Genomic DNA, 12,711 nt, shown 5'->3' with positions numbered 1-12,711 from the left:
GTGCCAAAACAGAATAACATTGCGTTTTAGTTCGCGCTATCTTGGGATTTTCATGTATCTGCATGAAATTAAACACAGGACTATCATGCTCAACGTTGCACATTCGACATTCCTAACTCTCCCCAACTTCCTAAACGTCCGTGTGTTGCCTAACACCAGAAACCGGAATTTTAAAGCTTAAAAACGCACGTTGCGAATATGGAACGCTCACTTTCATGCAACGCTGACGTCAAGTGACTCAAATCGAAAAACATTCATATTTACATTATTTCTATTTCTTCTAGTGAAGGTTCAGCAACCGTTGCATTAGTTTTCGCGCACGAAAGGGTGACTCCCAGAAAAAGTAAGAACGCAGTGGTTGCCTTTATTTTAACAATGTAAACACACTTGCAGGCGTGCGCTGATGAAGCCTCAAAATCAAAACTCTCGAAGCGGGATTCGTGACTGCGCCGGCTACTAACCAACCTCGTTATCACGCCACTTTCTGCAAGCAAACACTAAAATTACTAGAAAACAGACAAAAGCGACACCGATACAATTATCTTGTAGAATATCACCTTATTTAGTCATAACTGTGTCAATAGGCACTACATGTTGTATTAACGTTAAGAAAAAAAAAAACTTTTTTCGTCAGAAAAACCTAAATATCAATGTTAAGTCTGGTAACAGTGTATTTTTGCCGAATCAATGCGAAATCTTTAGAAAAGGTCGGCAAAAGTTGCGCCGAATTTTTTATTCGGCGAAATTTCGGTGCATCACTTGTAAAAATATGCGACCCGGGGGGGGGGGGGGGGGGGGGGGGGGGGATGGGAGGCTCTGGTTTGCCCCCCCACTCAAAAACAAGTTGGTGCGCCACTGAAGAGCGGTGAGATGGCTGACTTCTGTCGTGTGTCTGAAGCCGCTCTCTGCAGAGTTCAGTTGTTGATCTAGTCGAAGTCCTCATCTCCACAGAATCCGTTGAGGATGGGCTGTGCTGCAATGCCCCGCCTGCATGCGTGAACAAGTTCTCTGTAAGTTCCGTCCTTGCTGCGCTGCAACGATTTTCTGGCTGTCTGAACTTGTGTGGCATTTGGCGCACGGAAGTTTAGGTTAGAAAACGTTCCCCTCGCTGGACCTGATCTCTAGGCTTCGAGTGAAGGCTTTATTTTGCAAATTTGTTTTCTAGATACTCTCCGTGCACGCAGAAGCCAGTCTTAAATTCCTATTGAGAAACGTAATTGCCATAGTTGAGACTTAAAAGCGTGCCTAACTCGGTGTTAAATCATGCCTGTGTTAAGTATTGCTACGCCATTACACTAAGAAGACAACAAGTAGACATCAAAGACGAATACCGAATATTTCCCGCAAGCAAACGTCTGCATTATGAACGAGTGACGATATTAATATATATGATACAGGTCACATTAACGGATCGTTAAACTAACAGAACAATCCTCCTGTGAACAGCCTTTTATCTCCACGGGAAAGTCACCACAGTAGCAGGGCGCCACCTCGACAACTGGGCCCGAGCCTGACAAACTTTGCCTAGAATTATCAAAGCCTGTGCACTGGAATTCTTGACGTCATCAGAGCGAGATCGAGCGAAGACACATATTGGATACGAGCGCCGCGTCAGTGCTCGGCTGGGCCTCGTGTGTCCAATCAACGCGTCGAAGGACGCTCGGAATCGGGCTCGGGTCCAATGGACCTATTGCTAAATTACCCAAGCATCAAGGAGTATGCGGGGGTTGGTGTTCCACGCGCCCCACGTGCACTCCTTCCCCGTATAAAAGATTCGAAGTAAAGAACCAAAATAAAGGGGTGACAAACGCGCGTGCAAGGGTCCATTTGTTTTAGGTATTTGCTTTAGAAAAGTTACTACTGCTAAGGCCAGCACGTGCGGCGCGTGGAACACCAATCCCTGCATTCTCCTTGATGCTTGGCAAATTTAGCAGTAGGTCATTTGCTGATTTGGCGCCATCCGACTGTGTTATATGTGACATTCCATGGAGGAAGAGTGGGCCGTTCGGAGGCCTTCATTATTCTAGATGCATGTTGGCCGGACACCGAGCGTCCTTCGACTCGCTGATTGAACAGGAGGCACAGCCGAACTCTGACACAGCCCCCGTGTCCAATTTGCACTCGATTCCACTGTGATGACGTCGAAATTTATATTGCACGGTATTTGATTATTCTACGTGATGTTGACATAGGCGCGCAGCTCTCGGACGGGAAGGGTAGCAGACGAAACTATTCGGCCTGCAAATTCGCCTGCTTTCTGCGCACTTCGCGCGTTTGTTTACCCGCCAAATCCACCCAAGAGCTTTTGTGCCTGCCCCCCCCCCCCCCCCCCCCCCCGATCTCGATAGCTGACGGCGCGCACGCTTGGCTGCCTCGTCATTGCGCGTTCTTTTTGCGTTCTTTATGTTGTACTCTGATTGGCGTGTCTCACCTAGCGTTCCCATGCTCTAAACGCGTGTTCTGGGGCACTTGCTCGCCGTATACACTTTTCCGGCGCTTGTCGCCCAGGCGAAAAATGCGGAGTCACCGGGTTGTGCACGTGTGCGCGCCGTCTGATATTCCGCAGACGAAACGTACTGCGCATGCTCGGGACGCGTTCTACAGCCCAGCAAACCGACGACGGTGCGCAGGAAGCGAACCTTATGTAGGGAGAAATATGCGCTGATCACTCACCTCCGCATCCTGCACCTGTGCTCGTCCAGCCTGTACTTGGCCTCTTCGACGTCATTGACACTGGGGCTGCTCCAGAGACGCTCGGCTACCGCCGAAGCCCGGGGCCTGAGAAGGGGACGGTGAATCGCGAAGTCAGGGGCATTCTATAGGTGCGAGACTGATGCAGCTCTAACTGCTGCGACAGCTTGAAGATGAGCCTCTTAAATTAGGTCATTGCATCATCATTAGATGCGGCGCCGCAGGTCTTCGTGGTATATGGGCTACTGGCCTTTCTGCGGAGCCGCGGCTCTGCTGTACCGAAATAAATAATACTAATGTGAATATTATCACGCCGCCTCGATAGCTCCGAGGAAAAGCGCTGGTCTATGGATACCCAGTTGGCGGGTTTGGATCCCGGCCGGTGGTGCCTGCAGTCTGATGGAGGCTTGCTGCGGAGAAGTCGCTGTGTAGCCGAGATTTCGGTTGCTCGTCAACAGATCTTAAAATTGTTAAAATTAATCCTCAGTCCCTCGCTGGTGTGTGCCAGATGCCCTTCGTTGATTTGGCACGTAAAACCCCACATTTTACTTATTTTTGTAGCAATTTGAGCTTGAAAGAGGGGGGGGGGGGGGGGGGGGGGGGAGTGTGACAGTGTCGGAAAAACGCGTTACTGCTGCTTTTATAGTACGCGTGGTACGTTCCGAAATCTTCCGAGCCAGAACACTCGATGACAGCCAACAATGGGCTAGAACTTTCCAGAAGAGTACAGATTAATAAAAGATTCATTGGTGGATCCTTAGGGAATGCGTTAGCATGACCCTTGGGAGACGCCTCACACGTCCCCTTTTGGGAAACGCTAACGCTAACCCTTTCACTTTTCTGTTTTGGCTTTTAGTTCTGGCTTTCTCTTTTGCCTCCCCTATTTTCTCGCTGCCTCTTTTTGGCTTCGTTGCGGGATGTGTGTTCGCGTTTCCCAAGGGGGGACATGTGTCGCGGCTCCCCAAGGGTCATGCTGACGGATTCCCTAACGATCCACCCATAGATCTTCCTTTAGTTTTTTTGTCGCCTACTTGAACCAGCGCTTTACTCCGTTCACCCTTAAGCCGCAAGCTCCGCCTTCAGCGCGAGCTTTCTGCCCTTGCTAACACAAGTGTGAACGCGCAGGCACGCGCAACCAAAGCACTGCGGAAGCCAGCGACCTCGCGCTGAACGCGGAGCTTCTACACTGTTAGCAAGTCCCGTGTATTTGGCGAATATTTGGGGTGAAAAACACGCTATTTACACAAATTACCATAAATTTACACGATGAGTAACGGATAATTCGTTCAGAAATCATGCGAGGTTGTAAAAAACGTGTTTTGGTTCGGTCGTACACGCATAACCGTGTAGCCGACCTCGATAATTCACGCATCGCCCCCGGCGACGACCGCGGCATTGCCGGCTATCGAAGCACCGGAATGCTTGGGGACACACTTAGAAAGGACCGTCGAGACAAATGCCGCGGAAAGAAACATGTCTCGGAGACAGATATGCACCAAAAGCAATTGCGCCATGTCGCAGGACGTTGGCGAAACCCGCGCTTACGTGCTCGCCGCCATCTTCTGGTCGATGCCAATGCGGCTTCCCTCATGTCGCCCATGTTTGTGTTTAGTTTAGGGGTCCTGATAACAGTTTCTTAGACACCACAAATAAAGTTATGGGTCTAATTATTCGTTCCAAAGAGTTAAAATGGATATAAAAAGCGCGTCTTCGATGTGAACACGTGACATTGCAGTTGGTTTCGTTTTTGCTTCAACCTTGAACTGCAAGCGATCTGGCCACGGCGCAAGAGCAACGCCGATGTACGCTGGAAGCAAGCGCCGGTTGGCTTTCGTTGTTTTTGTTTGACCGGAGAAAATCTGGCAAGTACGCATGGCGCCGCTACTGTTTTGGTTTGACGGGACGCGAGAAGCTTCGCATAGAGCTTCGGAGTTTGCGAGCACATAGTGAAGACGTGACCGGAGAAGTGCCCCTGTGATGTTCCTGGAAGACGGAAAGTAGCATTCGTAATCGTCGTGTGTGCTTTGAAAGCGAAGGGAGTCACAGGGTCCACGAGTTCGCAACCACAAGCCAAGGTTCACGACAGCGCGGCGTTGACTTCGGCGATCTCGTTCTGTTTGGTGCAACCCGGCGATACGAAAAAGAGCTGAAACATTCGTCGTGTGTGGTGCAGTGCTTTGTATTCCGGGTCTGTTTGAACCACGCTTTTAACACGGAGCGCAAATTGTTTGTTGCGTGGTGGAGGTTCAACGGGTACAGTCCCGTCGTCGTCAGCTGATCCGGTCCAGCTGGTCCGGGAGGACGCAGCGAGCGTTTTTAAAAGTAAATCTTCCTTCGTTCCGTTTCAAACTGTGGAAGTATCCCGACACATACCGTGAGTAAGAAGCAGCGGGCGTTTTCAACAAAATTACGTTGTTTTAATTGAATAATGGACTCCGGATTGTTGTCTTAAATCTGCCGTTTTTTATGCTTCGTGTTGGACTGCGTTTGCATAGCGACGCACACCGCTCGAGTAGATGATTCGGTCCTGCAACGAGTTTGTTGCGCATCATGCGGCGTGAATAAATTAGGGCAAGGTTTCCTACCTGCCCACAGATGCATGTACTGAGACCATTTTTTATGTTGTGAACGTAGTGCTCTTTCTTTATTTTGGAAGACGCGTTGGTGCATTTATTATGGTACAATCACTTGAGAGTTGAGAAATTGGAGAGCGAGCAAGCTTTCTCAACTTTGTCTCTTTCTCTCTGGCACTGCCCTGTTTCAGTTTCAGTAGGCATATCTACTAGCAGGTACAAATTGCCCTAAAGCAGGTAAAAAACGGGAAGCTTCGGACGGTGCGGACTTCGTGTTTCGCGCTTTTCGCAAGGTGACAGGGTAAATGCTTTTGTGAGATATGCGGAATATGCAAGCGATTTTGTTATGCCCGTCGTTTGCGTCTCTCTAACAAAACGAATAAGATGATCTACTACAAAGGCGCAATCACAAGCCAAGATTTAAGATAGCAGCCGTTTGCTTCGGTGAGCCGCGTAGCTGTATTTTACTCTGCTCTCTGCAACACCGTGTCATGACGAAGAGCTGGAATGGTCACGGTTTGTGCTGGCCTCCCGGTTGACAGAAACCCGCGTCGCCCGCATCGGCACCGAGTGCGCTTGGGCTGTTGATGCTCAAGCCTTTCATCCGCGGCTTGTCGCCAGCTCATCCTGCTGCTCAACGGTGAGGAAGCGGCGAGAGTAACCTCGGAAGTGAATGTAAATCCTCGTTCATTCAGTTATCCGGTGTCAAAGTGTGGAAGATGTCCAACATGTACTGAGGGCGGGAACTACGAGCGTTTTGCCTTGCTTTTATAACCGAAACCAGACCAACGAGATAACTGCCTTGCGTACTCTAAAATGACGGAAGCAATAAGTTTCAACAGGTCGAGTACGTCACCGGGGATGTAGGCGAGACGGTGCACACTGTTTAATAGGGATGCCGCGAACTTTTCTCGAATCGAAGTTTCGATGATCGAATCAAGCGGTTCAAAAGGTTCGAAAGATTTCGATTTTTCGAATTGTCTATATCGTAAAATTCGACGGAGGTAGAATTTTCGAACTTGTTAAGCTAAGAAGTTCGACGCTTTTCGAACCGTCGAACTTATTACGCTAAAAAATTCGATCTTTTTCGAACTTTCGAATTTATTGCGCTGCAAGGTTCGATGCTTGTCGAACTTTCGAACTTGACTGACAAAAAAATTCGATGAATTTCGAACTTTCGAACTTATTTATCAAGAGAATTCGAAAAGTTTCGAACTTTCGGATTCTGAAAAGTCAGAAGTTCGACGAACTTCGAACTTTTAGGGTAAAAGTTCGACGTTTGTCGAACTTCGAAAGACCGGCGGACGGTTTCATTTGATTTCAAGTAGTGGGGTACATTCGTAACTTTTTTTTCTCGAACTTTTACACGCGGTGCTGCGTTCCTTACGAAAGACAATGTCGTTTATTTCAATGTTCTGGCATGCTTAGGTTTAAAGAAATAAATCCCCGAAGGGGCGAGGAAGGACGACGGGTTTTTGACGATTATCGTTTGTGCCAGATTTGAAGCACGCTGCAGCCGGAGCTATTTATGGTAGATATGTTATACTTTTTTTAAGAATTATCTATGTATAGCCTAGGTAAGTGCCGTCTTAGGATGTGATTATTGTTATTCAACGTAAGTTTCGAAGAAATGTCCAAACATGTATCTGCATGCAATTGTAACCTAAACTTGATATTTATTTTCGTCTAAGTTGTTTGAGTTATCGCATTTAAATTAACACCACAGACAGTACATATCATTGCCATCTGCAGAATACGAAATAATATATTTATTGGTTTTTCACGTTAAGGAATAAATTAACTCATGGGAGAAGATTTCTAATAGTGTTCAAGTTCAGCACGTTATTAAAAGAAAACTTTTTGTTTTTTCGCTTCACGTTCCTGGGACGTGTTTCTTTTAGCCTGTACACATTTTGGTAAAAGAAACTTGTTTCGAAGCTCTGAACCTCTGAATATGCAAGAATAGAACACTTGCGACGAACTCTTGATAGTTTTCTTTTTTTTTCTCCTGCTTTTTATTCCCGCATTTATTCTTTTTTTTTTTTTTTTGTTACTATCGGCACAGGTGTTTAGGTCGGAAAGACAGCTTTGAACTTCCGAACCACTAAGCATGTGACGAACAGTGCCCTCTGACAACGAGTTTCTAACAATGACCATCTACGCAACCTTTTATGCAGTGAAGAGCGACAGTAGCTATACATATGCATAAATAATTTCAGATTAAAATAAGCTCGACCACGCCCTCTTTCCCCGTATTGTTTTCTTTAACAGTTCGAAATACCTGCAAGGGGGAGAAGGAGGCTGAAGCCCCCCCCCCCCCCCCGTTTTTCCTCTTCCGACGCCACTTGTATGGTAGAACGCTCCTCGACCTCGAGTTGTGTCGGCTTTTGTGCTTTTTGCGAGGCGATTCCTCCGTCCCAGAAAATAAACTTCCAGGACAATTATAAACTTCACCGGATCGGACTACTACCAGCGTGCAAGGGGTGGCGAGCTAGTTTGCCAGGTCGCTTCAAGGTTTTTTTGAGCCTCAACCTCCTGCTCGCCCCTGACCGTTTCGAACTGGATGAGTCTCGTAAAACAGTGTGTTCGTGCAATCACTACTGCGTGATGCAGGTTAAAGACCCCCCGGGGCTCGCGGTCACAATTCTGCACTGGCAAATATTCTAGCACGTCCGGGACACTCGTCGTCTCATTTAATTGCCTGACCAACTTCGCGCAGTCTAAATATCACACCCTAACTTTTCTAAACTTGATTTTGTGAAAACCAGTGAGTCGTGAAAACGTTATTTGAAACTGAAACTGTGGAAAAAACTTGAAAATCGGACTTCGAATTTTGAAAACTTGGATTAGAAAGAAATTCAAAATCTTCAAAGTTCTTTTTTTTTTTTTTTTTAATTTAGCGTTAAAAGAGAATCGAAACCTTCGAACTTTTCGAACTTTATGCAAAAAGAAATTCGAAATCTTCGAATTGTTCGAACTTCATGTCTATAAAAATTCGAAGCGTTCGAAGTTTTCGAATTTTTTTTACAAAGAATTTCGAGATCTTCGAATTTATCGAACCTGAAGTAAAAAAATATTCGAAATATTCGAATTCGAAATTTTGGAAACCATGAAAGCTTCGAAATTTTCGAATTCGAAACTCCGCTGTGGTCAAAAGTTGCGAATTTTTCGAAATCGAACCTCGGTCGGTACGAAAATATCGAAATTTTTCGAAATCGAACCTCAGTTCGCTTCGCAAATATCGAAACCTTTCGAAATCGAACCTAGGGTGGTTCGCGACATCCCTACTGTTTAAGCGCTTGCAGTATCCACGAGTGGTACCAGGAAAGCGACGTCAACAGAGAAGGAGCTCGCGATTCAGCATAATGCACTGCTACGGGCCCGTGTATCTTGAAAGTTCGGGGTGGTGGCAGTATAAAAAAAAAGACGCATCAGCGCCCCACGCCAGTGTTCACGAATAACACCGGTCACAAACTCCCAAGCCCCACCGCTCTTCTCGACACCGACACGACATACGACAACAAACTGCATCAAAACGCCCCAAAAGTGAAGGCGTCTGCTCCCGTACTGCAACTGCTGCAACTAGCGGAAGTGAAGTGTTGGGCGGATGTCCGGATGTCCTTCACAAATATATATAAAAAATGCTTTGCGCAAGGATCATTTTCATTTATTATTGTATACGTAATGACAAAATCCCAATAATTTGGTTTCCTATCTGATTCAAGCTAGTCGGACTGCTCATAACACTGGTCAAGCAAGAAAATAACAAAAATTTGAACTTTTTCATGACCGGTTTAAGATTTATTGTTAACATATCGTTATTTATTGCAACGGACTAACATTATAGATTTTGCCTCCATACTTTTTAGTTGCAAACAGTTCTAACACACGGCTGTCCATTGCGCCGTGTTTTGTGTATTCTTCTATAAATCTGTAATGGTCAGCGACCAAAGAGCTCACCCGCATATGTCAAGCTTATATGCGCCGCGGGGAGAAATGGATATCGAGTAGAAAGTGTCGGGCGTAGTGTCGGTTGTTGTGTTTGTGTACATGTCGGTGCTGTGTAGCTGTGTGCTGTGTTGCCTGCGTTGTATGTATACGGTTGCTATGTGCTCGTGCTCGTGGTCGTTCGCAGTGTTAACAGACTCGTCTTTCTTTTTAAAACAGGCTGCTAGAAATCTCGATAGGTGGCGCAAGTTACCGCCCGATTCTAAATAGTTTGCTCAAGTTATTTATCCATGTGAGTCCGGCATTCTTTTTTCTTTTTTTTTTTGTCTAGCGGCTCGTTGAAGCTACCGACGCCGCCGACTGCCGACAACGCACGTACGTACCTTTGCAAGTAGCTACGTCCGCCGCTTGGAAGCTTTACTGTATAAAAGACATCGAACGAGAACTAACGCGCCCTGTGTGCTTTCAATTCGGCTGAAAGGCGCGCGGCTCGCTGGGCTCGTCTCTCGCCTGTTCTCGGCAAGCTGGCCGCCATGTTTCATAAGGAACACGCTCGAAACGGTTTTGCGGAAGGCAGACACGGTGTAGCGTGTTAAGTTTACACAGCACCTCATGTGTAGACGAAAAACACAGATGGCCTCGTGTAAAACGGACACGTTTCGACGTGTCCGCTATGGGACAACGGTTTACACGTCTGGGCGTGTTATTTTTGCTAACAGTGTAGTCTCATCTTAGTAAAGCCCCTTCATGTTTCAAAAGTAGCGCAAGGTGCGTCGATGCACGAGGCACGTGCAACGTGCAGCCTTTGGGAAGATCATGGCGGAACAACGCAGCACTGACACTGTAGCACTACAGTGTACTAGAATACTTGGGTAGTGTTGGGACCGAAGGGGCTCGCCTGAAGCGCGTGGTATTGATCGCAACAGGTGTCGCGTCCGGCGCCTTATCCGGAAGGTGCGCGCATGCGTGGCTGCACGCGCGAAAATATGAATCTTTGGTGCCGCTTTGGTGGAGTGCACGTAGGATTTCTGATACAGCTACGACCTGCCAGCGGTCGTACCGCGGCATCAATTACGCTGCGGCACGATCGGTAGCAACATGATGCTTCAATGTATTGGACGGTAAAAGCTACATTACCCTTCCTTTACATAAAAACAATTGCGACTTTAAAGAAGCGCTTTCGGTTTGTCGGATGGTGAGCATTTTAAATGAAATGCCCACCATCCGACGCAAATGCCGAACATTAGACATTTGAAAGGGATACCTAAAATTCGAAAGCGGTGTTTTTTTGTTTTTTTTTCCTATCTTATTTTATAACGGAACGAAACGGCACATACTAAAGTTCGAGATTGTTTTAGTATGTTTTTAATACCCCAGGGGAACTTCTCTGTCTTCTTTTCTGCCCGTCTTCTTTTTCTTGACCTTAATCAGCTCGCTTCACCTGTCACTCATTCTTGTGTCCATTTATGCGACGAACCACCCAAGCGACGGTCGCAAAGGGGTGAGAATCTTCTATTTCTTCGTGGCTGCCACGACCACCCGAGAATCACCCGACGCTCACTTGTAAGAAATGGCTTACAAGCCGTGACAATTTTTATCACGCGTTTTAACATTTCACTTAAGTCCAAAAACTGAGACAATGTGGGCTGAACAAGTAATGCTTTATAAGATTCAAAGAAAACAAGAAACTATTTCACATCATTTTGAGCAGAAAACATGAGCACACGTAGATCAGACAAGGAAAAAGTTGTAATAGTTTACAGCACGGCATTGAAATAATGGCTACAATGTGCAGCGCATACATGGTTACAATATGCAGCGCATTATCCTCTTGAGGGTAAACCATCTGAAACCTACACGCTCACAACAATACATTTAACCGACAGCTGCTTTCTGACAACCAGGTAAGTCTCGCCTGAGCTGGGTATTCGAAGGGAAACACCCATGGTTCCACAGGGGGCGTATCTGGTTCACGCAGACATTCAGGGTGTTTTTGTTTTATTCTTTACAGAACTTTACATACTTTACAAATAAAAAAAAAAAAGGATGTGGCAGATATGTGGATGCCGTCTTTTGTTATACCTGTAGGGCTCGGTGGACAATGAATGGGTGAATAACCGTTGCAATGTTTAATAATGACCCAAGACCTGTTAGTTAACTTGTTTATTAACGGCTTAATTGGCCATGGCGCAATTGCAGTTTTAAAAGGAATCATTATTAAAGGCAAATACAATTTCGACAATTCGCGAAAAGGCAACGAGGTTCGCGAAATTAATCGTAAAAGTTTGCCTTTCTTCGCTTGATTCAGAAACCGCGTTATGAAAATAATACGTAGAATAGTAACTTAGTCGTCTTGATGTGTGGCGCCGGCGAGCCCACCGAAGAAACGCTGTCGAGTTAGTGACGAGGGGACAGAAACAACCTGCGTCATTCTTCTACGCATCAATATCAGCACAACCTCATTCGCGCTTTCAGCGCGCAGTTTTTTTAATTAAGTGAAGAAAGGCAAAATTTTAGCGATGAATATCTCAGGACAGAACGAGCGGGTTGGTAGAGATAATTAAGCTTGAGGAAGAAACGAAAATGGACGGACAAACACAACAAAAAGGAACGCCTTGTTACTTTCGCTCAAAGCTCGTTGTTTGTTCGCGAACTTTTTAAATTAAGTTGGCCTTTAATGATGGCTCCCTTTAAAGCTGCAATTGCAACATGGCCCATCAAACATTTCATTAACCCTTTGCCTACCGCAAAAATTAAAAAAAAAAAAAAGATTTGAAAATACCGATTTTTTTTACGTGCCCTATACTCTGTTTCACCTTGTGTTGTACCGCAGGAAAGGCTACAAGCGCGAGCTCCTTGCTCTAGGGCACCACTCGGCGGCACGAGCTCCCGTGCACCAAGGGCAGCTGCCAACGCTATGAACTCGCCCTCCTAGCTTTAAAGGAGCGATGCAACGATTTTTGTATTTTGCGCAAAAACCGCTTAGAATAGGTCCCTGACGTTAATGACCTGTGAAATACCCGTTCGTTTTTCACCACACGCAATCGAAGTCCCAGAAAAAAATTAAGAAAAACGAGCAGAGTTTGGCCCCTCAACTCGCAGCCAGAACAAGCGGCCACGTGATCTGGAGCCGATTATATGCCGCCAGTGTTGATCATAGCCACGCGCTGGGGTTGGCAAAGCACAGGACACGCGCTGAGTTCCAGACATATTGTTATGGTTCGGCTGTTGTCGTCATTGCAGCGATTGGACACAGGACACCACCCGAATGCTTCTCGAGCTAGTAATTATCACGAGCCCAAATCGAGTGTCCACGCCATGCTCGGGTCCAATCTATGAACAGCATTCAAACATCGTCACTGGGCGGTACTGCTACCGCCCAGTTACGTCATCAGGTTTTGCGAAGGAGAGATTGAATGAAAACAGTCGGTTTTGTCCTCGAAATTACAGCGCAACAAAGGAGTTTCTTGGTCTGTGGCGTTGCGTGCGAGTATCCTTG

General features: G+C 46.4%; 1 protein-coding gene across 1 annotated transcript in view; it reads right to left on the bottom strand.

Moving 5' to 3' along the window:
• Window positions 1-910: 910 nt before the first annotated feature.
• Window positions 911-12,711, bottom strand: part of LOC8052597 (beta-hexosaminidase subunit alpha) — a 33,967-nt gene continuing 22,166 nt past the window's right edge. The window contains exons 12-13 of the mRNA XM_042291215.1: window positions 2,674-2,778; window positions 911-987 (exon numbers count right to left, since the gene is read on the bottom strand). Coding sequence (XP_042147149.1) covers window positions 927-987; window positions 2,674-2,778 — 166 coding nt within the window. The 3' untranslated portion in view covers window positions 911-926. The remainder of the gene's footprint in view (window positions 988-2,673; window positions 2,779-12,711) is intronic.

The sequence above is a fragment of the Ixodes scapularis genome, unplaced genomic scaffold (assembly GCF_016920785.2).
Source record: "Ixodes scapularis isolate PalLabHiFi unplaced genomic scaffold, ASM1692078v2 PGA_scaffold2__306_contigs__length_199485367, whole genome shotgun sequence".
Lineage (NCBI taxonomy): Eukaryota > Metazoa > Arthropoda > Arachnida > Ixodida > Ixodidae > Ixodes > Ixodes scapularis.
The sequence above is the reverse complement of the archived record's forward strand: the minus strand, read 5'-3'. Positions and strand labels throughout refer to the sequence as shown.